The sequence below is a fragment of the Bombus flavifrons genome, chromosome 3 (assembly GCF_040668555.2).
Source record: "Bombus flavifrons isolate JBK064 chromosome 3, iyBomFlav1_principal, whole genome shotgun sequence".
NCBI classification, from domain to species: Eukaryota; Metazoa; Arthropoda; class Insecta; order Hymenoptera; family Apidae; genus Bombus; species Bombus flavifrons.
Window position 1 is genome coordinate 11,207,090 of NC_138444.1, and position 27,205 is coordinate 11,234,294.

At 42.8% G+C, this 27,205-nt stretch overlaps 1 protein-coding gene across 3 annotated transcripts in view; it reads right to left on the minus strand.

Annotated features, from left to right (window-relative positions):
• LOC138178377 (uncharacterized) overlaps positions 1-27,205 on the minus strand; it is a 193,291-nt gene that overhangs the window by 121,369 nt on the left and 44,717 nt on the right. For 2 of the 3 annotated variants that reach the window (XM_069110173.1, XM_069110172.1), the window contains exon 4: positions 12,020-12,190. The exons of the other annotated variant lie outside the window; for it this stretch is intronic. In XM_069110173.1, coding sequence (XP_068966274.1) covers positions 12,020-12,026 — 7 coding nt within the window. In that variant the 5' untranslated portion in view covers positions 12,027-12,190. The remainder of the gene's footprint in view (positions 1-12,019; positions 12,191-27,205) is intronic. 3 annotated transcript variants of the gene reach the window in all.

Here is a 27,205-nt window from a genome sequence, read left to right on the forward strand (position 1 = left end):
AGGCTTTGTGAAACGATTTCCCGGTAAATTGGCCCGCGGCAGGACTCTCAATTAACAGCCCCTTTTCCACTGATTCACCTGTCGGCTTGGTCCTGTGTCTTTCGCCTATGATTATCAGATTTTGGAAAACGCCCGAGAAATTGTGTTTTCCAAGCCACCATGTTATTTGCTTATCCGCTGAAACATTTTGCGACTCCGTTGTTGACACGGTAATTACATTTTTCAGACCGAGCGTTCCTTTATTCCCGTTTCAAACAGAAAATATTACAAAATCAATGTAGCACTGGTGGTTTCCTCCTTGCTAATTATTATTTATTTACAATAATCATAATTTATACGCGCGTACGGCATACGGTATAACGAGGTGCGATTCAAAACGTGTAATACGGTAACACGTTCAACACGTTTAACACAAAAGTTATAATTGTATGTAATCGATATCTCGGATATCGTTGAGGGTCGTCTTCTTCGTTTCACATAGGCTTTAACCAGGCTGCGTTCGTCAAATACTCGCAACAGTATCTACAATGGTTATGAAACTGCGGATTTTTATGAATTTGTGGAGAATTTGAAGGCGCAAACATTCATAGAACGTACGGTTACACGAAGAAACGTAAAATATCCGAAATACAATATTCGTTATGATATTTAACATGCCCCTATCTATGTTCTCCCTTTTAAATTGTTTTCACGAAGGTATGAATTTGTATAGAAATACGCAGTTTCGTAATTAAATACTATGGAAAGCAACAATGAATATCAATTTAATAGAAAGCATGTCGCGGACGGGAACGAATGTCATTGTTAAACGCGATTCTATCTGTATACTCGCCGAGTCTCGTCGAGTGGCAAACGAGCAAATAATGTAGAAAGAAGAGAGTACCGTGGTGAAATCTCTTGGGAACGTTTCGAACGATCCGAAGGATTCAAATTTGAGAAAACTCGGACAACCTTTAGCCAAGTTTGGAAAATAAAATTACCGCAAGAGCACGGAAGAGTTTTTCGAGTTAGAGTTTGAAGCTGAGTACTCGAAGAAGGAACAATTGGTTCTTTCTCACGATAGTTGGTATCATATCCAGCCGTGTTATATTTAACGTGGGATTTTTGGGTTTCGATTATGCAAACTATGTTGCAGTTCGCTTGTTATAGGAATTTAATTAAGCGATTATTGATTGACACCGGGCTTCCGCTGTAGGAAAATTGCGGAATTTCGCGATCCATCCTCTCGCACGATACACGTACAATGCAAACTGCCCCTGTTTTACACGATGTTAATCAAACATGAAACTTTCATCAGCTTTTCAAAGAAGATCAAAGTAACCTGTAAGTTCATAGCCATTCTTTTTACTCTTAAATTTACTATCTATACTTTCTCAACTTCTATCGATCATCTCGATCTTCTTGCGACGTAGAACCTGTTAAGGAAGGAATTCTGTCATTTCGTTGAACACGGTTGATAGTCGGAAAAATTCACTGCAACGACCGATCAAGTTTTCCAACGGTAAATCAAGAGATATCATCAACGGTTCGCTATCCATCGATCAATCAATTCTCGAACGAGCAACCCTCGATTTTCGTGTAACCGCGAACGAATAGATTCGTCTTGTTAAACAGCGAATGACAGACGAGCAGCTGATAAAAGGAGAGGGGGAGGCGGTGTTGGAGGAATTGGCACGAAGTTGCGTGAAAGACGATCGAACGTAGAACCGAGAAAGGGTCAAGGAATGGAATAAATCTCGGCGTGGTTTTAATGGCTTAATGCAGCCTGGCGAAAGCCTGTCTTCGGCGGCGATCACGCCATCTTATTACGATGAGCGATCGTCGCTCGGACTTTTTATTATTGCCGCGCGGAGGTTGGACTTGTGCTGGAAGAACTTCCGGTTCTCGGGAATTTCGTGACTCGCCGAGTTTCTCCGGGCGATCGTTGAACCCTCCCGCGAGAAACTCCGTTCTCGCGTGATGGAAAGTTCGTCTGGTAGTTTGACAAATTATCGGAGAGCCTGAATTGACGATAATTGTACGGAACTTTGTGATATCCGAGCGTTTCCTTCTTAAATTAGCAAGTACGTGGTACGTGCTACTGTCGTTTCCCGATCGACGTATTTAACATACGATACGCATTTATTCATAGTCGTCTCAGTTTCTCACACAATCGAAGATCTTCACGGTTATTTAAGACTAGTCTTACCAGGGCTTGTCGAACGACCGGTTTCAAAATTTCATTTAAAATTTGTTCACGTTATTAGATGTACGAACAGAGGAACGCGTGGATAAATTGTACAGTAGAAAATATACAGGGTGGTTTGTAACTGGTGGTACAAGCGGAAAGGGGGCGATTCTACGTGAAAAATGAAGTCGAAAATATAGAACAAAAATTTTTCGTTCGAGGCTTTGTTTTCGAGAAAATCGACATTGAATTTTCGCTCGGTACGCGTGCACTTTATCGCGTCTCGTTATTACGGATCTCACTGTAGATCGTTGTCCCGATGGAAAAATTAAAAAAAAAAATTTTTTTTATTCTATATTTTCGACTTCTTTTTTCGCGTAGAATCACCCCCTTTCCGCTTGTACCACCAGTTACCAACCACCCTGTATTTTAATACAGAAGTGTAGGTACAAGTGAGAATATAATTTGAGCTGGTGCAGATCCGCACGCTAGTAGTGTTACACTATAACTGAAAACCCCGAAGTCATCGTCGCCTGTCAACTGTCTATGGTCTGCCCTCGTCCCATGTATGTAAGGAATCATTAGGACTGGCTCGAACAAGAGGACGCGGGAAGGGGATGCAACAGAAGTTAATTCAGAAGAGGTTCCTGGAGCACTCCTGTCATACGCGTAGGATGGTCATCGTGGAGTTTTAGTCGGTAGGAGTCCGACACTACTCTGCTGTTACGCGATTATTAGAACAGCGGAGTGTCCATGTGGATTTCTCCACGTACAAAAAAAAAAAAAGAAAAAAAAAAAGTCTATCGTTTATACGCTGTCGATTGTTCCAGTGCTTGAGAAAACTAAAAAGACCAGATGTAGAGTTTTCTTAGAAGTGGCGACCGCTTCAACAAAATTGTATCAGGTTGTCCCAAAAGTTTCTTTCGTTTCATAAGAGAATGATAGATGCACAGGACTTTTTCTTTTATATTATTTCATCGAACTGCGTGTGATCCATTTTGTTCTATTATACTTGTCGGATTAAGTTTCGTATAAACATTGTCACATAAAGCAGACAGCGAAAGACATTCATTGTTATTTCTTTCGTTCACCTAGCTTTATGTACATTCTTATATTAACAACAAATTGAGAAATCGATTAATCTGATAATATAAGAATTTACATAAAGTTAAACGAACAAAAGTAATAACAATGAATGTACAATTATTAAATTACATTTTGATATCGGTAATTTACCCCGGCCTGGTAAGGTCAGTGTTAACTCAAAATTATCATAGACTTAAGTCGGAGTAAATTTTTTCTTGGAAGCCATCGTAGAGGAAGCAGCTCGCGTACGGATAATCAAGAATAGTCGATTAAGCTATGAAAAATTCTTTTACGAAATTGGAGAAGGAATTCGGAAAGAAGTAACCCGAGTCACGCTTCCAATGGACGAAAGTAACGTTAAATCGTACTCGGATCATCTTCGGTCGACGATCCTTAACCAACTACCTTCAAAACTACTTTCCTCTGCTATGTACGAAATCTTTGCTCGTATAACGAGCAATTTTCTTCCTCCTCGTAAACGTTCCACGTTCTCCGCTTTGCAGAAACGGTCAGTATCGTTCGGAGTAGGAGAAAACAGCGACTTACGCGACTCAAAGGGATTCCAGAGCGCTTTCAGGAGAACGTCTCGCGGCTGTTCGTTATCCAGGAGCGTAACAACCATTGAACCAGGATGGTAGGACTGGCTCGATGCGCTTTGCATCTGCCGGAATGCCTGGCAGTCCTTTGAGCCACGACTGGCCGTGAATCGGCTCTCTTTTCACTCCATTTGTTCGTTTATTTATCCGTTTTGCCCCGTTGCACGGCGAATCCCGATCGGGAATATCCAGGATTTCGAGGGAGATCCCGCCACGCCGGGAAAAAATTGTTTCATTTAGCTGGAATCCGATAGAGAACGTCCCGATCCCTCCTTCGTCCTCGTAGATATTTTTAATGAAAGTCTTTCCGGACGCGTTTCGGGTTCGTTGGAAGGATTGGCGAGTTGTATTGGAAATGCGGCGCTGGTAATTGCAAGGTAGTACCAAGGGTAGCGTATAAATGGAGAGATACAGGGATGATCGATTAACTCTGACAGTGGTTACGCGATACTTTCGACGAAGTATATCGTTGGATCAGATTTTAAGGAATTCTTTGTCCGACGTTCGTTCGCGCTCTTTCTTTCGTGTTTTTGATAGCACGTTGCGCTCTGTCTCGACGTTTCTTCGATCCGAGAAACCTTACTTTTTAAATTCTAAAACCCTAACCCGTTTCTTCTTGGAAGGCAAATAACGGAAGAGTTAGTTACTCGGAGGAAGGAAGGAGCGACAGAAAGAAGAAAAGAAGAAGCGGCAAAGGTGCAACAGCTTCTCCCTAAACAGTCCATCCACTCCTCCTCTCGTGTTGCTTGGATAAAAAAAAGCCACGTCTAATGGGAATCGGCACACTGGCGTACACGCACGCAAGCGCCAACACGGAAACTCGAGGAGAAAAGGTACAAGAGGTATCGAAACGAAAGACGTATGTACTGCAGCACCCGTGTCGTTCAACGTCGTTCAACAGCAGCTGCTCCCCCCGACGAGGAAGAACGCGAAAGGAACACGGAGAGTTCGCGAAGAAGAAGGAAAGAGAAGGGTCGCGGTGTGGCTAAGCACTCTGAGCGATCGGACGATGCAAGAAGCGGAAGAGGCTGGCCGCTGAAGGATCTCGTAAATAAGAAAGCTGTTGCAGCAGCGTGGGTGGTGCAGTCCAGTGGAATCGACGAAGAAACACGAAGGAAGGGTGAGCGCTGTAAGAGCGGAGGAAGGGGGAAGACAGAGCGTTTCATTGAAAGTACAACTAGAACGCCGTGGAAACAGTGGGTTCTGGGAAGAGAAAGTCGATGGGAACACAAGTTTCCAGCTTTCTGCGTTAAAGCGTGTCGAGACTCGGTGAAAAGGACACAAGGATGGGGGTTGGGGTGTGATAGACGAGGGAGGAGGAAGAAGGTAGAAGAAGAGTGGAACGGATGAAACAAAGATGGGGAGGGGGTGAGTTCGTGGAAGAAAAAGGAGACAGCGCAGCGGAGAATTGCAAAGGGGCCGACGAAAGAATGGGAAAAGTTAAGGGACGGAACGATTCGTCCGGGAAAAAGAGAGTTTCGCTCTCTTTAAATCGTTCCCGCGAATTCGAGCATTCGTCCACCTCCAGCTCTCCGAAATGAATGGACTTTTCTGTTTACCCAGCCGCGACGATGCTTGTAAATACCGAAAACCCGTAGCCAAAGTCCTAGGAATTTTCCACGGAAACATTTGCTTAGTCTCTACGTTGATAAATTAAGAGACGTTTGAAAACGAACAGTCTCGTCGATCTGTTCCTCCGTTTCGTCGAACGTTGTCACAGCCTTGAAATAAATTTGATAAATTCGACGAAGACGATAGAATTTGAAAATTGGAAAATTAGATCGGAGAATCGGAGCAACATAAGCATTTGAAAGATATTAAATTTTCCATAAAGTTTCGTTTATTCTGCCCTCTACTTGCACGCAATTTCGTAATCACGCGGTCGGTACCTGCCGTCGAATGAAAATGGAGATTTGAACAATGAGAAGTTGTAGTGGTAGGGCGACGTAAAAGCTTCAGCTTCGTCGAGGTTGCCGGATGGTTTTTCGTTGCAACGAGTTCACGCCATAAGCTTCCGTTCGCATAATCCGTGCACCACCGCTTCCGGACCTGTATTTCGTATAAGTAGAATATAGAGTAGACGACTCGAAGCAACCTTCGATCGAGCTGCTGCTCCTCTACCTTCCCTCTCAGCCAGTTCACTGTTCTTCGCTCTTCTTCCACGTACTTTCTCCATATTGGCTAGATTTTATCAAATTTCTTGATGTACTCCGTAACCTGGTCGGGAACCGAGTAGAACGAGATCAAAGATTTTGCTACTTTGGAAACGAATATTGTTTCCTTCGGTCTTATTACGTATAAAACTTCCTCCGGTAATATTTTACAATCGAAGCACGATTGCCTAGAGATGGAATCTGCGAGTTGGAATCCGCGGAGGATCCTTTTTATCCAAAAGAAAATCGGGAAGCCCGTTAAATATCAAGAGAAAGTCAATTACCAAAATTGTCCTGCTTTTCTACGCGTAAAATGAATCGCAAGCTCTTGATAAATTTGATCCTTTCCAATTAAGAAAATTAAGGATCGAATTAAACGAACGTACGCGCTGCCTCTACGTCGTGTTTAGAGCCGACTCATATTTAGCTCAAAAGACGGGACTCTCTCGAGTTAAGCAAATTCCTGCAGCCAACCTAGAGTCTGTAACTTTCGAAATCGTAACTTGCCGGGCACCGTGTATTTAGGCAGCGGTCCAGAAACGGGCAGAGCAAGCACGCTAACGATCTGGCTAAAAGCGTTGCAGTCGTTTAACCGTTGAAAACTGGACGTTCCACTGGACGAAAAGCATTCACCGACCCAAACCATCCTCACGCTGGACATACCGCGTTCCTCCGTGACCACGGCCATTAGTGAACTTGAAATCGAGCCGATTTACGTCGATGCCAGTGCGCTAGCATCTGCTAAAATCCCGGCTCTCCTCTCGCGATAAGACTTGGAACCAACTTTCTCGATTTTCGAATTAAGCTATTCGCTAATTTATAGCAGCTTTCGAATCGAATTCGGACCACCGTGAATTTGCGTAACTTTAGGAACGGATAAAGTAAGCTCGCAATTTTCCATTTTACCTCTGCTTCGTCCAAGTTTCGGCATTTCAACGTTTCCATGTTTTTACGAAAGCAAGAACACGAACGTTGGTGTATTTTATCTTTACACATCGTGTTTTTCGTTCTTCGAGAGGTAATCGTGTCGCGAGTTACTCCTTCGCGTTGACATTAGAGTTCGCTTCCTCCAAAAGTGAACGTGGAAGTGCGAATTGTCGCGAACAATTCAGTTACAAATTGTGAACAATTCACAGTATCACGCCCGCTCCGAACAAGCAAAGTGCCACGTTCGCGAAACGTCGTGGCGAAAGTGTAACTCGTAACGCGATTGTCTACCGCAAGACCAAAAGAATAACAACCAAGGACGCGGAGTATTAAGCTTCGAATTTTTCCTCTTCTCCCTCAGGACAGACCAGAAGCTGCGAACCGTCACGGTCACGAGACCCCAGTGCAAAGGTGGAACTCGTAACGCGGTCGTTTGTCGAGGAAGCAAAAGCACGACGTGCATCGATCCTCGTGAAAGCTTAACGTCTGATATTTCTCATCCTCATCGTCCTCGTTAGTTCTCCAGAAGAGATACCTTTCGAACCAAAAAATTCCCTCGCTACCATCGAGTTTACTCCACCGCCACTATCGAAAGTTCCACACGATTTTTGTACTCCCTGGAATTGCAACGACGGGAAACCGTGGCCAAAGAGGCTAAGGCCTGGTTGATAAGAAGAAGAAAAAAACGAGCCTGGCCAAGTGGGTCAAGAATTGACCGAAAGAGAAAAAGACAGGCAGGCGTGTAGGATAGAAGGAAGGGTGTTAGGCAGGCCGGGGGTGGTTGGTGGCTGAAAAACGGCAGCCACGACTGCGTCAGTGGAAAACGATCGAGTTCGAGCAGCCTCGGCCGGAATCCGGAGCCGACGTTGCGGCTGTGCCGAGCTGTGACGCAATCCGAGTATACAGTATACGGTGCACAATGGCCCGTATCTGGGTCGTGGTGTCAGTGCTACCCCCTTGCTCGGCCGCCAGGGGGCTACAGCCCCAATTCCGCGCAACCCGGCGCGCCTCGAAAATCGCTGCGATATCCGCCGGACCGGACGACCCTCGCTGACCTATTCTTTCAGCAGACTAACTTGTTCCCTTCGTCTTCTATTCTCCTTCTCTTGTTTCCTTCGTCCTCTATTCTCTTTTCATTGTTCTGCTCTGTCCTTTTATACAGACACAAGGCCATGATTACGGCGCATACATATTCCGACGAACTAGCGTCCTGACGAACGAAACATCCGAAGACTGCGATGCATGCAGTGATAAAAATCTATGTACATATTTGATTCTATCGACGTATCGAGTTCGTTAAGCCGGTTTCACACGGAGGTACGTGTACCGTGATAGACGTATCGCGAGTTGCGTACCGTGTAAATGTCGCCATTTATTTTAATGTCTCGTCTGTCTCGGTACGAGAAGTATCGTTGCCGAGATACACGAAACGAGTGTCGCGATACGGCGTCTCGTGAGAATCGCCGTGCGAACGCTCGCATTCGTATGCACGTGTAATAACGTATATTCGGTATCTATCATACGCGTACCGCCGTGTGAAACCCATCGTAGAAATAAAAAGCTTTGTACAACGGTGATTAGCTACCGATAAAACGTCGCGTTATTCGTTTTACAGGAAACAAAGGGAAACGGTGTGACGATCCAAAAATTGGAAAAACTAGGTATATCGTTTTCTCTTCGTAACTTGAAATAGTTAGAGAAATATGTTTATCGAAGCAATCATACAATGTAATCAATATCATACAATGTAACATGAAAGTACACGCATCGAACGTCGTCTATAAGGGGAAACGTAACATCGATTATTGTCGCCTCTGTGTAAACAATTTGTAATTCTTGGTACACCTCTATCGCGTTCAACAATGTAGGCGTCACAGTGTGAGTGTAAAATTTGATAAACACTGGTTTGTTAACGCGTACATTTGCAAAGATTTCAGCAAAATTATCGACTATTCGTTCGAGGGACAATTAGTATGCGCATACATTCGCCAGAAAGTGTGTACATTTACCGATCTAACATTCGCTGTTACGTCGATACGAGATGAATTAGGTTGGAATTAACTGGCTAGATACATGCTGCAAAGTATCCGCGACAACGACTGACGATTACGCGCTTTTGAACCGCAGAATGCCATGTTTAGGAGAATAAGATTAGATTTGGGATTAGTTCGATCTGACAATGAGCAGTTCGGTGGAATAAGAGCGAATTTTGGATCGAAGTTTCGATTAAATTCCGACGATTAAAATTCATTTCGCTAAGGCGTATTAATCGTAGCATGGACGATCGTTTCGGTATAAAATTGACTTTGGAGCTTAAGGACGAAATATTTTCGTAAGTGTAAGAAGTAGAATTCTTCACGAAGATTCTAGAGCAAGAAGAGTCGTCTAAGATGGTTCTGAATCCTCTGGCTCGAACAGTGACGTTCTCGAAGGTGTTTTGGACTGGGTTAAGCACCGGCTAGGCGTCCACGATTCCTGAGAAATTCAGCAGGATGTTTTGCACGATTTACGATATAAATGGCTGTCGTTGATAAAAGAGCTCATTGTCCGCGGCAGGTTGAAGGTTCTCTGGCTCTGAGATAGCCTTGAATTCCTTTCGATCCGATTAACCATACTCTCGCGCGTTTTACCCTCGTTTATTATTCTAAAGTTTACTTTAAACGTCGGATAGCATTTTAAATTTTGGACGGCTAGATTATAAGCTAAACAGAAATAGTTTCAATTTGAACTTCAAACTTTTTAATTTCGAAACGTTTTATTCGGTCGTCGTTCATCCGATAACGATAATAAAACTGATAAAAGAGGAGAACAATTTTCTATGGAACGAAGCGGCGTGAGGCAACGTATTCGGGTCGTGGAAAGCCCCTTAAATCGAAACAGCGATCGCGTAGGGAAAGCGGGTCACCAAAGGCGGCGAAGAAAAGGGCGTCGAACGCGTATCCTGAAATTACGTTTCCAGCGATTTCCGTGACCCAGATCAAGCCAACCACGCAGATTGCTCGCACGCAACCGTCAACCCGGCTGTTCTACATTTTCAGTGACATCCTTTCTTCCATTGCGTTTTGTTTCAAAAGAAAGCCGCTCCCTTTTCGTCGAAACAAGATCAGGCAAAAATGAAAAGGCAGAAGAAAGGAACGAAACCATCGCGAATTCCGACTTTGAGGAAGAACGGCGCGCTAACAAAATTAAACGAAACTACGGGAAACGTTTCAGAGAAAATTTGAACAATTCTAAAAATTTCGTTTCAACGTCTTTGCTGTTTCCCAGCTAGACGCGTCTTCTATTTGTTACGATCTTTCCGTGCTTCTGAAAAAAAGGTTCCAACCTGCAGGATTTTTCGTTCGAAGAGCAAAGCTTCGACTCAGTGACAATGAGAGGCGAACAATCGTCGGAAATAAAAGGTGCGAACGAACATCACGAAGGTGCCGCTTCATCCTGAGCCACTGCTCTGAAATATCGAGTGGATACGAGATAATTTAATCGAGTTAACTTCGTATAAAACAATTTCGTCCATACGATATTCGATTACGATATTTTAATTCGCGGCGAATTATTTCGTCAGAGCTTTATTATTTGATTACCCGTGAAAGGGCAGAAACAACTGGGGAAAACGTAGCGCGAAACGTAACGAAAGGCGAGGGGCAGGGTCGAATAACGCGAACCTACTATCAAGTTCGACGGATTATTGCTGTTAATTTTCCTCGCTGGCGGCTCTTTGACGTTTCCAAACAATTCGATCGGGTCGCTCGAAGTCGGAGAAAAAAGAAGCCTGTCGGGGCTCGTGCGCGCAACAGAACTCGAGTATGTAACGAACGATCGGTCGGCTGGTTGAATTTACGCGGATCGCATGCATTATGCGTTTCGTACGTGCGCCGTCTAGCGCGTGAGCGGCTTTCCCGACGATAAACGCGAGTTACAGCCGTAATCGTAGCTCCAGGAGATAACCGAACGTTGCCGTTGTGCCTTGGAAATTCGGTTTACGCCGCGTTTCCAGCCATATATCTCGCAGCGACGGAATCGACCCGTGCCGTACCTCGCAGCTTTTTCTTCCGCACTCTGATGTAGGTTAAACGATTAAAAGATAACGCGGAGGCTACGCTCGGCCGAGATAAAAGGTCGATGAAGTTCTTAATGGAGCCAGATTAGCGGACGAGAGATCGCTGCCTGCAGATATATTCTCTCGCTGAGGACAATTCCGCAGCCTGCTGCGCTTCTTTATCGAGTTCTCGATGGTCTAGTTCGCCGCACCGCGGGTTAAAGGGGTAGATTTTTCTTGCGTCTGTTGTGGACGATCGAGTTGAACGGTCGAATAAGCTTCTTGGCGAAGTTGGACTAACAATTACCGTTTCTGTCGCGCGTTTTCTCAATCGATTAATTATAGATCTTTCTGTTGGGAGAATCAGCGGAACACTCGATGAGCTCGTCGAGGCGAGACAATATACGAGCACGAGGTGATTCCTTAAAAAAAAAACTCCGATAATCGAATTATGGAAAAGTAAGACAAAATTGAGAATGAAAGGTGGAATAAAATTTTCGTTAAAATTGCTTGGTTTTCGAGAAAATCGAGGTGGAAGATCTGTCAGTTGTGTTTGAATTTGAATTTGACTTTAAGCGTCATATAAGAAATTGTGTTTCCTCTCGTATCATTTAACTGTCATAGAACAGTCTAAATTGCCAGCCTCGAAATCGTATCTCGATGAAATCGGTAGATTTAATAGTCCGCGTGTCCATGAAACGTTGTAACTCGAATGAATTTATCATCGAGTCCATTAACTAGTAACCGGAAATATACCGAGCTCGTGAAATAAATTACGAAATCGGATCGTTCGTGAAACAGTAACGTTCTATTTTCGGTGGATCAATTGCCAACGCGAATAACGAAGAAATCATTTTGAAAATTCTCGGTTCGATAACAACCGCGCACGCAACAAAATTGGACAATCTGTTGGCGGTCGGTTAGTGGTTAATTTCTAACGACGCAAACAACGTAGATGAGAGCATCGTGTGCACGAACAAGAGGTCAGAATTATCGACGGTGGTCGATCGACCATAGGTCGAGCATCGAACGAGGCAACTTTTAAAGGACTCACCCTTCATGCCGAGTACTTGCACTCTCCTCTGGTCGAGAGGACACTTTCCTGTGCTTGTTTGCTGGCCGCGAGGCGACGATATCGATACGCTTGGAGACGTAACTCGAAAGTCCGGGTTTACTCGTAGGTTCTACTTTGATCAGGAAAATACGCAGGAACATAGAACACTGCCTGCAACAGACACCATGGAATATCGGTTGAGAAGAGCGTAGAAATTGCCTCGTTGCACTGTGAATGTTGCCGCTTTTGATCGTGCCGCGGGATACAGTTCTTAATGTATTTAAATTGCACATTAACGCGGGAAAATTGACCTCAGTTAGAACTAAATCGAGTTACGTAGATGTTTATGCAAATTCCTATTTTCATCAACGTAACTGAAGAAATTCGCACCGTCCATTAACCTTCAAAGCTCGTGTCGTTGCGAGGTAGTCAACCAATCGATTCTTCTATTAATAAAAGTACAATTGTTTGTTCGTACGTATAAAAACACTTGTTTCACTTTATTTCCTGTCTCGCGTTTTGCATCTTATCGCATCGAGAACACAGATATATCACATGGCAGGACACAGTATCATAATTGCAGAAAATAACAGAAAAGTATATTATCACGTAATCAAGAAACAATTGCGTCGAGAACAAAATTGTGCGTTTCTGACCACCTAGATCCGGAAAAATGGCACGTGAAGGGGTTCAATTCTATAATAATTGACATATTTTAATTATTTATCTTATCTTATTTAGCGTCGAATTTAGCACATTTTATAGATATTTACGCTTTTAACTCTTTGAGCGCTGCGTTGTCCGACGTTAAGCGTCCACCATGGGCTGCCCACTCTTCACGAAGAAGCACACCGCGGGCTGTGTATTTTTTACGAAAGGCATTGTAGTCTGCTACACACTTTGGTTTTCGCTTTGCTTTGCCAGTTTGATAATTAATTTCTTTTGTTCCAACGAAACCATCAGAATGTGAGATGGATAACATCTATACGTCTTTTTTATCAGGCCACTTTAACGCCATTTTTAGCCCAAATTGAATGGTTATGTGAGAACGCATATATGCGTTCATAGCCCAAAATTGAACGGTTGTGTGAGAACGGGTTAAACAAACGTAAAAGCGTCGGCAGTTTAGCTCCAACTATACAGGGTGGCTGGTAACTGGTGGTACAAGCGGAAAGGGGGTGATTCTACGCGAAAAAAGAAGTCGAAAATATAGAATAAAAATTTTTCGTGCGAGGCTTTGTTTTCGAGAAAATCGACTTTGAATTTTCGCTCGGTACGCGTGCACTTTATCGCGTCTCGTTATAACGGATTTCACTGTAGATCGTTGTCTCGATGGAAAAATTAAAAAAAAAATTTTTATTCTATATTTTCGACTTCTTTTTTCGCGTAGAATCATCCCCTTTCCGCTTGTACCACCAGTTACCAACCACCCTGTATTTAACACTAGAACTACCACAGCAGTCAAATGGACTGGTTTTACAATTTTATTTCAAATTCCTACTTCATCTTATATTTTTTCCACAATGATGTAACGACTTTCACAACGATAACTAAAAGAATAATATAACGAATTTTATTTCGTTTTTTATGTATTGAAACTGAAAATAATTTTGTATCAAGGCTACTTATACCAATACCATTGAAAATGACTGGTATTTGTCAAAGTGTAAAAGGATCCTGCAATCTGTTTATCGAACCCAATTAACCAGTTTCCTCGTTTCGTACAATTTCCCACAAACGTTTTTAAAATTTTTGCTGCGTATCATTCGATATGATGATATCAGTTATCAGGAAAATTGCGGATCGATCGCTGGATCGCTAGATGCTAACGCTAGAAATACCACACCACTGAAAATGACTGGTTCTACAATTTTATAAATATGTCAACCCTCGTTTAGGGATTATAGTCCCAGATGGATTGATAATACGAAAAATGTACTACATAACACGGAATTGCTTCCGTAAGGAAGTAATAAATCAATAAATATACAAATATTCTATTACTACGTATTTTTCAAAAACCAGTCATTTTTACTAGTTTTGGTAGAAATAGCTTCCTGTTAACTATCAGTAGTTCTAGTGTCAAACAGTGTTACAAAAATCGCCCGCTTTGTGAACATAATCCGTCACCTCTATTTTTAAAAATTTCTTAAATTTTAAGCTCCGAAGCGCTTTCGCTCGTCTCATCCGTAACTTGGTCGATTTTCTCTACTTTCTGTTCCTCGGAGTTAACCGACTCAACAAATAAACAGCTCGTATCAAAACGCGTGTCGAACGTAGCGGGGTCTCGTTTCGAATTTACATCGCACGATCTACCATCCGTTAAAATCCACTGCAATTAACATTCGCAGCGTCACTACGCAAAACCCATTCTTACAATTCGCTATTAAACCCTACGGTTTAATCCTCCTCCAGGGAGTCGGCAGCGAAATCCACGACTGAATCAGTATTCTCCAGACAGCTGGAGCAATTTGCAACAGCTCGAAAGCGTTTAGAACAGGCTGGAAGTAAGGAAAGGGACGGAGGGAAAGGGCGGGGCTGAAGAAGGAGCGAACTGGAGGCTATAAATTTGCGTTTGCTATCGCGATACGTGGAAGGGTACGAGCCGAGGCTCGATTTCTGCGGTCCTGAAGGAATCCTTCGGCGCCGTGGTCCGATCGAGTACGTTACACCCGATCGTTTACGGCGCAGAATCGGAAGCTTCTCGTTGCCGTCGCTCGCATTCGTGAACGTGCGTGTTTCACGGCCGATTTCTGGTCGATGAAACTGTTGGCGAGAATATCGTTGACCCGAGGCCAATCGGGAATATTGCTCTTTTCGTCTTCGTGGATCTACGAGTCGCCGAGAAGCCAGGCTGATTAAATCCATAAATTAGAAGAGTAGAGAAATAACGACGTTACCAAAGCGTTGAAATTTACGATTATCGACACCGCGTGTTCCTGGTAAGTAGACTGCAGACGCAGATTTTCGTGCATTTACGGGACATTTACAAATGCAAAAGTGCATCGAATATACATACAGTACAATACAATATACATACGACGTGCGAAGGTACGTAAAATATCGAAAACGAGGTACTCGTTGAAATATTTAGCGGGTGAAACAAAGTTATATCTAACGATAAATGCTGCTGTTTCGGTCGTTTTCGTAAAAATTTAAATTTCCATAAATATCCATAGAGCAGCGGATGGGCAACGGTTATGAACGTAAGTAGAACGTAAGAGAAATTGAACACTGATATATGCGTACAGTGAAATCAGAAATTGATGACGGCTGAAGTTGATCGCTTTAGTTGCTGAGAGGCTCGGGTCGAGCCGAATGGCTTTTGGGAATTACCAAGGAACGAAACTTGGAATTAGCATGTTGCTCGAGGGGTATTTTGAGTTGGTCCGATGGAATCGAAGCGCACCGGTTGTCCGCAGTTATAGTGTGCTACTTAGAAGATGAGTATATATTTCCAAACGGGATATCGGACGAAGTAGATCAAAAGAGAATATCGGATACCCGTGTCTGTTATATTATTTATTTCAACGCATATTTGAAACCGAGATATCGAAAATCGTTTGACGTGGTACTTGAAAAATATTTACCAGAAAAATATCGAATACGTGTTATTGAGCTACGCTACTTGAGAAATATTTAACGTGAAATATCGAATTTCCACTATTTCGTCTAGATATTCGAAAAGCAGGCAAAACCGACCAAGTGTGTTTCTATGAAACCAAATTTTCTTCGCGCGTTATCAGAAATTACGTTTCGTTGCTTCTTGAAAACGGCACGCCAATCGTGCACCGCGTTCGATCAATTTCACTTTATTCTACTCGATGCGTCAATTCTATGTTACGTTTTGCCCTGGCAGCCGCGATATTATTATACGTGTTGAGAATCGTGGATCTTTGAAGCCGAAATAATGTTATAGGAACACTAAATTTACACTGAGGATTCATATTAAAATAGCAATATATTTATTTCATGGACGATTCCTTATGTATTCATCGATACATACTTGCACGCGTCTCAGCACTTTCTTCCATACCCGACTCTTAACCGACTGACTAGTTTACACTCATCTGTTTTTTGGGACGCCGCGCACACACACACCTCCACACACCGACACTCACATACAAGCATCTTTACTACGCATTTGACTCAGTCCAGCACAGAAAATTATACATATGTCAACAATACGCAACAGTTTTACGAAATGTCGTATCGTTGAAAAGTCCACGTTTCTTAATCCACGCGAGTTTTAAATATTCCAACAAATCTATTAACACGAGTCATCGATGTCCACCGCGACAGTCTGCGTATTAAAAGGCAAGGAACCTCGGCAACTTAAATCACGCTCTTCCGTTCGAACGTGACTAAACCTTTCTCCGTACAAACGCTCTTTTTAAATGACAGTCATCCGTTGTGCATAAATGTACATCGAAGATGCACAAGGAAAATGACTAGGAGAATTGGAATCGAGAGACAGGCGGAGACGGTCGTTAGACAACTGTTTCACGAGTCGACCGACGGTAATCCTGAATCATTAGAGAGGGCTTCTGGATGGCAACAATGCCCGTGGTGGGTGGGCGCTTTTGTGTCGAGGAATCGCTCGCGTCAAACAAATCGACGGAAATTGGGATCTCTTTGATGGGAACCGAGCCTAAGAATCGATGCCTACGGATGATCGTTACCAGGAAACGATTCCGACGAAGGCGCCTGATGGTCTGTCGCTTAATGCGTTCTCTGTAAAACGTATTCGAGTATGTAGGTGAAAGAGTCGGATTGTTCGGTTGCGATAGAGTCACGATAAAAAGGAATTTTCTCATTATCGAATTACCAGGATACGGAAAAAGAAGGAACGCTGTTCGTTTAACGTTGGAAGATTTTGATGCTCGTGTCAAAGAAAGTGTATTACACAAAGGAAAATAAGACGCTAATTCGAAAGAATATCCTTCTCTTTCAAGCCCGAGCCTTTCGTCGAACGGACTCCTTGTAACTTTTACTGCACCTGTGTTCTTCGGGTCATTCTCCGCCCGATCGTATTTCTCTCACGTCAAGAATATACCTCAGGCTTGAGTAAAATATGGAAAAAATATTATTGGTGTTTATGATTTTTCGTTTCAGTTCTAAAACTGTACACTTTTCCTTAGAATATAGAGATCTGTCCTGTTTGCTGTCCTGTTTGTTTGAAGGGAAAATTAGCTGCAAATTTTCGCAAAATCGGCTAATTTTCCCTTCAAAGTGTTTCAAAAAAGTGAAAAATTGAAATTTCGAAAAACCCTCCCAGCGTTACCTGGGGAAAACTGTTACCTAACGAATAAACTTTGATTTTTTGATTTCAGATGATCCAGCACCAAGTTATGAGCAATTCTACTTTTTTCCGAGACACGTCTGAATAATTGCTGTCATTGCCGTATTTTTTAATATTTCTCCGTGAAAATTTTAAACAATATTCTTCGAATGTCATACTTTAATGTACTATTGGTTTTAATAAAGAGATTTTAACTGTGTCGTCGCAAATAATTCACAAAAACATGCCTTATTTTGTACGAATTAACCTTAGCCCCCCTTTAAAAGCTGCTTGGTTCCGGCTGAAGCTAACACGAGAAGAAACGTAAGTTGAGAAATTCGCGGAATGTATCGACACCAACCAAATATTCGGTCGAAGCAGTTAAACCAGCCGCAAACAGTCTACGCTAAGAGTTAACAAAAAAGGATTCTACCGTTTTTTAGCACGCAACAGATACTTCGTATCGTTTCCCGGAAAGGATCGTAGTCTCTTTCCGTTCGGTGAAGGATAAACAGAAGATACGTTTGGGTGGAATCGCCTGGAAAGATGGTGAAGCGGCGCGCATCGAAGCGTCGTTGAAAATCCATGAAAAGGAGCTTAGCATCGAACTGCGTGTAGGCGATTATCGGCGTAACGGTCGCGACAACAGCAACAACCCGGCAAGCAGCACGACAGCTAACGAATCCTGACCGCGGGATTTAATCCGAGCACAAACGCGGACACATTCAATTAGCCGGTGTATATCCGGCTACAAGGCTGTTGGAGATACGAACCTGCCGCAGCACGATCTATCCTCCGGTTAGGTCCGCGTCGCGTCGATCCGGCTGCTCGAAAAGCGCAAAGACCGAGCGGAAAAGCGAGTCGACGTTCCCCTGGAAATGTGCCGGCGTTATCGTTTCCGTCCTCATAACGTGCCGCGGCGTCGCTTATCGCGCTTTATCAGCAACGATCCGTTGGAAAGCCAAAGCTGCGCGAGCACTTTCCACCCTATCGTTTTCCAACCGTTCACCCACCGTTTTCCCCCTTTGTTTTATTTTTATTTTCTCCTTCCTTCCTCCTTCTTCTATCGTCGACTCTCTTTCTTCCTCCGTCTGTTGCTTTTAGCATCGTTTTCGAATCGGAGACCGGTCGCACTTCCGGCTGATTCAATCCTCACTTGATAAATATTTAAAGACATGGATTTTTCTATCTCTGTGTTTTATTTCAATTCTTTTTCATTCTCGATTAATCGCAAACGCGATAGCCATCGCTTGCCAATTCTTTCTCAAACTTCCCCCTGGCCATTCAGGATTTTTCACATTGTCCCACGCTATATTCCTACGTTCCAACCAATTCCGTGTTTCCTCCTCTTTACTTTCAAAGAGGATTCTGTTGAATCGACCGTTGTTCAAATCGCCAATGAAATATTAATTTTACAAGAATTCGATGTTTAACGAATACGCAAAAGAGTAGATCGACCACGAGGATCTGTTTTTTCGCCGGTCATATCGCCAACCCGATATCAAATTGTTTCGCTTTGAAACAATTTGCGAACCGCGTTCCGACTCTTAATCAGCCAGGCTCGTCTACATTTTTTCCCCTGCAAATCGCGTGCAAACGGGGCGCAGGCAATTTTCCCTGTCGTTCCGACCTCCTTTCTCGTTCGTCTCGTTGTTTCGCCCCATCGGGGAAACAATGGTCGAGCACAGGAGGTTGGCGTTGGTGGATTTAAAGGCGAGCGGAGGAAGCACCGAGGGGCAGGCGAAAGAAATATGGCGGCCGAGAATTTCATGGGTGTTCTCTGGAGACAGAATGGGGAAAAGAGAGAGAGAGAGAGAGAGAGAGAGAGGAGAGCCGAAGCCTCGCCTTTCGTTGTAAAACTTTCCGAATCATCCTTTTACACCGCTCGTTTCGCTCGTTTCTTCCCTCGAACCGCCCTTTCGTTTCTTTTTTATTCTCCTTCATCCTGTTATATTATTTTCCCTCTTTCGTTTTCTCAACACGCGTCTCGAAGGCCATATGGAGAAAAAAAATGGAACTTTTGGGCCGTTTGATGAGCTTCGAGGATGCTCGTAGGTCGTTGCTTCCTTTGAAATATATTTTAGGCAATTTATCGGTGCATTGATGGTCCACTACGACCGATATAGAGTCGGATGAGATTCATTTATTTGCGCGACAATTTAGGCTTAGGATAGTAACCTTCCGTTTCTTGGATCTTTGGGAAGCTTAAACCACGTGTAACACGTTTGCAATAATTTAGACGAACATCTTAGCCTTCGTATCAAAGTTTAGCCGTCTGTGTCGCGAAAGGATTCTTTGGGATTAATTCAAGAAAAATCCAAAGGAAAGAATCCGAGGAAAATTCCAAAGACGAAGGAAGAGACAAGTTGAAACTCTGTAAAGCGAAACAACGTCGTATGGTAGCTTTTGATACTCGTAAAATCGAAAGTTTCGTCAGAAAAAAGCGGCCGGCTCGGTCAATTATGCGAGAGAACTGGCGAATGAGAGGGGAACGTCCTTGCGGCCGGGTTTATGCCCGATAATCGAGTCCATTAAATTGCGGAAACTACCCGGTCTCGTCGATACGCCAGCGACAGTAAGAAGCTGCCGAGGATTCGATTAAAATTCAAACAAAGAAGCGAGTGCGTCGCCGATTCAATTACAACTTTCCGCGAAGAAGTCGGCGAACAGGAAGGATACCGAGAAAAAACACTTCTCCGAGTTTTCCGCAGAAGTTTCTCGTCATAGAGTTCGATTAATATTCAACTGATGCCGTAAACAGACTGATTTGCAAGGAGAAAGCCAGCCAGCCGAGAAGACTCGATGATTTTACTGGCAAAAGGAAATGAAATTACTTTCTGTTGCCTGCTCAGGATGAAAATTTTAAGATGTAGCCAGGAAGATTGCAAAATTGCAAAAAGAAGAAACAAGCAATTTTTCTCTTCCTTCTCGCACTCGTGCCAACGATTTACGATAATTAAACTGCGCAGGTGTACGCAGTTGCGTATCTATGTCGATGCGATTAACAAGACGAAAGCTAAATAGACGTTTATCCATGTTTTCGTTCAATTATGTTTTATATACTTTTCTGTGTTACGCTTATTCCATATACCTGTACAGGTACCTGTACACTGTTCACCGCGCATCAAAAGTAGCAGTACGAACGATCGAATAGAGTCACTTTGCTCCGCATATTGAATTTTTCAAACCTGCCCCCAGGTCACCATCAACAATACAACAATTCCTAGCAAGGACACAGTCAGATACCTGGGTATGACCCTGGACAGGAGACTAACATGGAGAAACCACATCACAGACAAAACGAAGCAACTGAAGAACAAACTAAAAAAATTCTATTGGCTCACGGACCGACGCTGCAAACTAAACACACAGAATAAAATTACCCTCTATAAGACCGTAATAAAACCTGTCTGGACCTACGGAATCCAACTATGGGGAACGGCAAGTAATTCCAACATTGAAATACTTCAACGCTTCCAATCGAAAACGCTAAGATCCATTATAAATGCACCCTGGTATGTCACCAACGAACTAATACATGGCGACCTCGAGATACCAACAGTGAAAGAAGAAATATCAAAATATAGCGACAGATATAGCAAAAGAGTCAACAAACACCGAAACCCCCTAATCACTGGACTACTTGATACGTCGGACCAGATCCGCAGGCTGAAGAGACACTGCCCGCTAGACCTAAACGCTAGATTCAATTAGTTATCTAAATTAAGTAATATTTACTTATTTATAATACTTACTTATAAATTATACTTATCTATAATAAGTATTAACTTATTATAAATAATTAGCCATGTCACTGCGCCACGCCAGAAAAAATTACTGAAAATTCTCAATGCGAGAATTGATTGTAAATTTTAATAAAAAAAAAATATGGAACTTTTATACGCTTATATCGTATAAATATTCTATAAACTCACTACTTTTTATTCAGTTACAATTCGTACAGGAAATAATATTTTGTTTTGTCGCGTGCAGATTACACGTATTGCGACATATTACTAAACTGATTCTATTCGGCGCGGCGAAGGTCAAAGTTGCTAGAGTTTTCAGCGATATAGTAAGCATTAATCGTGACACGCTTACGGTCATTCCCACGTTCTAACCAGAAACTGGAACAATCTACACTGCTACAAAGTTACAAAGATCTGTTTCGAATCTCGCGTCTTACGATCACGCACCGAACTGCAACCGATTCTCGATGCAACTACACCGTGGCCCAATTACAAGTTTCGACGAATCTAGGCTTTCGCTTCGTAAACGAAACTCTCGATTGCCCGGTTGCTTGGAGCATCGTCTTCGAACTTGCACGCGAGCGGTCTATGATACAACTTGGCGCAACACCGCAACACAACCCGCTACGCCCGTAGCTTTCTGTCCTTTCGATTCGCCCGTAATTTTCGATCCTCCTTGCCTAAACCAATTGTAACTTCGGCCCGATATTCCAATGGAACAATAGATCGGTTTCAAGGGGAAGTTGATTGGGACTGGCGCAGCGCGATGATCTCGTAATCGCGATACGAACGTAATGGAACAGAGAAAAGCAAGATTCGAGGATGAGATGGAGCCTCGACACTCGATAAACGCGGCCCAGTTTTCCACGGCGATTATTCGGCCTGGCTAATATCGTTTCTGGCCGGCCTCGAAACTAGTTTAATTTCCGCCGATGATAAACTGGATACACCGTATCAGCCGCCGTATTGTCGGTTTTCAGGATAGATCTTGCCATCTACAGCTAGAAAATATTTGGTCGCTCGTTTCTCGCAGAGTATAAATTAGTTAGAAAATTAGAGACAGAAAGACTGCCGACGATTTCGATTTGACGATTCGATTAATTTGTTAACTAGACGAGGGAAGATTTCTTTTCACGGGAAGCTGATATAAAGTTGCAGGAAGATATTTAAGTATCGGAATGATACAGACGCTGGACGACAAACAAATTGCTAAGACAAACAAGCGTATAAATAAACTGAAGTAAAGCTAGCTAAGGCTGCGTGAACCTTCCCTTTAAGATTGCTGGAAATTGCTGCCACTGAGATAGAGAAGAAGATGGTACTATTGCATAAAGTATCGCCTGACTCGCATACACGAGATATAGCGTTCGTGTAGCCAAATCTGGAGAAGTACGGAAGATAGAACAAAGAGATGGAGTGGAAAAGTAAAATAATGGAAATTAATAGGAAGTAGTTGTGGACAGTCGACAAATCCATTTAGAATCAAGAATAGAAAAATAGCTTCGTCGGCTGATTACTCGTTAGCGAAATTTTGGACAAAATTTATACCTTAGCCGGATTTAGAAGCAACGAACCTTGGAAAAGTGCTGGATCCTCTGTAGCTGGTTTCTCTGTCTGATCATATAGGGTTTGTCGGATGACCGAGGCATAGTGGACGCGAGGGAATACAAGGAAGGCGTTAAGCTTGATTAAGATGTAGGGATTGTGTTGAAACGACCATAGCGCCAAGCTTAATGAAATCCTAGAAGAAATAGCGGCGATGCGTGGCTAAATGGCCTAAATGGTCAGCAAACGCGAGATTGGAATCGACGACGACTATACCGAAGGCTCTCAGCCTGGTAATCGCCGCAACAATAGAATCAAAGAGTTTACTGCGAGTGAACCTGCTCCGGTAGAACTTGATTAAGTCGAGATCCGCGAGGTTTTCACTGGAGCAACGTTCGAACTGGATGACGTCTTCCTAAAGATCAATAACATCGAAGTTAACGTTAAAATTAGTATTTGTTGCCTGAAAGATTTTCGTGTCTTTTATGTCGTCATTATGTGCATTTTCTATGTCATCGATGAATATCGAGAAAAGAAGAGGTGCAACATTTTATCCTTTGTAACAACTGTCGTAGAATATCGTGACGCGACAAGACTCGCTTTTGCAAGTTAATATACGACAAAGAGATTGATATTTATAAGCGTTGCAGTAAATGTAAATGAAATCTATGTACACGCTTATATAGGTTCGTACGTATGTACACTATGTACGTATAGAAAAACTGAGCATTTTACATATTAGCAGGTCAGAGTATAGGAGTGGGGAGAGGACTCTGTTGCTAGGTGGTAAGGTCCGCTTCAAAGCAGAGAATATATCGACGGTTAGAGCTTGTACGATTAGGCGTTGGCTTACGGACTTGCTTGCGATCAAATTCGAGAATATCTCTCGCGCGACTGTTCAAGTTAGACCGTTTCTAGTGAAATAAATTCGCTCGCGTCGGCTATTTCTCTGGGTCTTTCGTCGACAGAGCAGCAATTTTTGTATTTAAGGAGTTTATTGCACTTAGCTTGTCAAGGATAGAAATAACGATGAAAAAAGATCTTCCAAATCGATCAGGAGATTGCTGCGATCGATTGCAATAATAATATTGTTTAAAACCGTTTGTTACTTGGACCAGTTATGTATTTAATTTGAATATACCACTGATAAGATTTTTAATAAACAGTCTAAATTTCCTACGATGTACACGCGTTTCTAATTCCGATAATACAAGAAGATACTAGAGCAGAGGAATTACTTTTGATTAATTCATGTATTCTTGGTAATAACCGGGTTAATAAATATCGATCAGAATGTCCACGTACTTACGAGCTACTGTGTACACTGGTAACGCGCTGAATCACGAACGAGTGCCATCAAGAGTGCCGCGACAGCCATCACGAATTTATTACATTTAACGTGTGGATCTCTTAGTTTGCTTTAGATGCTAGGGAACGATTGCCAGATAGTTCTTGACGCGTTTCCTGTTATCGATTAGCGATACTTGGTATCTTATTTGACACAATTTGTGTACTGGGAAAGGGAAGACCCAGAATTGGACTTCGAGTCACAGTGATAATACGGTTATACAGGGTGGTTGGTAACTGGTGGTACAAGCGGAAAGGGAGTGATTCTACGCGAAAAAGGAAGTCGAAAATATGGAATAAAAATTTTTCGTTCGAGGCTTTGTTTTCGAGAAAATCGACTTTGAATTTTCGCTCGGTACGCGTGCGCTTTATCGCGTCTCGTTATAACGGATCTCACTGTAGATCGTTGTCTCGATGGAAAAACTAAAAAAAAAAAAAAAAAAATTTTATTCTATATTTTCGACTTCTTTTTTCGCGTAGAATCACCCCCTTTCCGCTTGTACCACCAGTTACCAACCACCCTGTATATTGGGTTAGCAACTAAGTGATTGCGGGTTTTGTCATCAGGTGGTATTGACAAAATCCGCAATCACTTAGTTTCCATTAGACTATTCGCTCATAAAAGAGTAGCCGTTTGGAGGTGAACGCGTTTATCCGAGAAACAAGAAACAGATTTGTAAAACAGAGAATACAAAGGAAATTTTAATCAGGTACCATTTTCACGTAGAATGTACGTACGGTGTTTCGAAAGTTAGAATTTATACGAAATAAATAAACTAGCGAGTTAACACCGTGGCCTTTCTGTTCCGTTACTCAAATTGGAGTTAGAAGCTCGAGAATCCTTTGTGCGAGGCTGAAGAACTCGAGAGTGGACAATTGGAATGGAACGCTGTGTGCGACGAGAGAGCAAAGTATCTAATATAAGACAAAGCGAAATTGTTTTTTGACAGTCTGGCGTCGACTGTGCGCGAGAAAAAGGAAACGAAGAACTAGAAATACGTTTTATAAAACGTCGTGCGCGAGGCAAAAGGGACGGGAAGAAAACAGGTAGAAAACAGAAAGAAGGGCACTCGTGCGACCGCGAAAAACGAGGAACCACTTGTCAGTCTGGAAAACATGAACCTTGCCCGCCTCGACCAACGCAGAGAGCCGTGGAAAAAAGAATCCAGTGGAAAATACGGAAAACGCGTGTTGAAGAATGGTACGCTTGTCCTCGGGGATACGAAGAGGGACCAAGAACGTCTTCGCGAGGAATACAACTCAGAGAGAGGGTGACATGTTTTACCAGGGATAGTTGAAAGAACAAAAAAGCGCGGGGAGGAAAGGGGAGCAACGAGGGAAAAAATGAGAAGAGAGAAAGAGAGAGAGAGAGAGAGAGAGACAGAGACAGAGAAAGGAGAAAAGGACGCGAAAAAAACGAGCGAAAAAAGAGGTAAGGTTGGTCGAGCTGAATGGAGAAACGGGGGTTGCAAGAGTCAAGACGAGGGCAGTTACAACTTCGACGTAGACAACGTCGGTGCTCTTTTTATCAAAGAATAACTTTTTTTCTCTCCTTATAATTTTCCAGATCCGATCGATGCTTTGAAAAGAAGAAGAACTGGTAACGTAGACCCGTATCGGCAGGGGAACCGAATCGATTCGAGACGAGTGACGCCTAAGCTTCCGGCTTACCGGTAAACAAAGACATATTTTAGAATGTCGCGGTCAGACCGTGGCTGTGACTGGAGAACGGCAAGAGGGATTATTTGGGATTATACGGAGCGGAGAAATAGCGTCGTACGACAAGTTAGGGGAGACTCGATTTATTTATTTATTTATTTATTTATAGGATGAATCCTTTGCTACGAAAGGCTATAGCGCGAGGGAAAATAATATATATGCGCATATTATACGAAGAAAAGAGAAGAAAGAGGAAGATAGACGTACAAGTTTAAGCGTAAACTAAGAAGAAATAATTATAGTATACGCCGTGAGGAGCGTCTCAAGGTTGCTAGAGATTGACCGAATATATCGATATTCTTAATAGACGGAGATAGCGCGAAGAGACGTTCGATTTATGCGATTGAAATAATCATATGTTGCGAGATGCTGCATGTAACAAAGAGTATGCTGTTAAGCATCTTGGAGGACCAAGTATAAAACCTTTGGCTATTTTACTTATAAACGTAATATCAAAGGTTATTACTCTATCGCTGAATGTCTGAAGATTTCAATTGTCGGGGATTATATCAGAGTCGTGAAAATGAAATGCCACGGGGCGACCGCTATGTCTGGCAGCACGTCAAATTTATGCCGTACATTGCCAATATCGTTGCTGCAAGATTTACAGTACGGTGACTGGATTATACATCCGTGTTCCAAAATAGGTCTCGTCAGTCGACGATATAGTAGTCTGAGAGCGTTAGCGTTGATAATTTGAATCCTTAGATCCTATGAAGAAATCGCAAATAGTTAAGAGAACGAAAAATAGTATTCCTGCGATACATCGGAAATAATAAGTTGGACGAGAAAGTAACATCCGTGGAATTGAAGAATCGCATTCGAGCTTGAAGTTTCGGGACAGTCTTTAGATTTTACAAAGCGGAAGATCTTTCGGAGATAAAATTGCCAGGCCTAGGGCGACGCTGCCGTAGGGCACCCAAGAAGAGGTAAACGAACGTAGGTCTAGGTCAGCGTAGATTTAGGTTTCCCGAGATCCGGAGTAAAGCAGCCTTAGGCTTCTTAAGTTCTCGGTTAACGTAGATCCAGATCGCTCGCCTGGATTAGCACTTTGGAAGTTAGATTAGATTAAATTATAGATCGAATGTAGGTCAACGTAAATCCCAAAATTTTCGCACCTACGTTCGCCTTCGGATCTAGAGTTTCTACATGCCTCGGTTAAATTAAAGCTGGGTTTCTCGTGTCGTCGGCCGAGTCTAGATTTCAGTTTGCTTAGACCGAGTTGCGACTAAATTTCACTTTGCCCGGGTTAAATTAAACCTAGCTTCTACTTTCCCTGCAACCTGACACGACTCAACCTGAATTCGCCATCTTCTAATTGCATCATCGTCTGCGCCGTCCCTACGTATTAAATCGAACATAACGAAGCTCTTTGCATCGAGTTTCACCTATACGTACGCTCCTGCTCGAAAGTATTAGAACACTCGGGGAGAGCGAGATTAACCTGAGGAATAATTCAGAAGTTACCAAAGCCTTTATCGATTATCGCCCGATTTCGAAACTCAGGCGAAATCAGATCGAGTCTATGGAATGTCGAGACAAGCA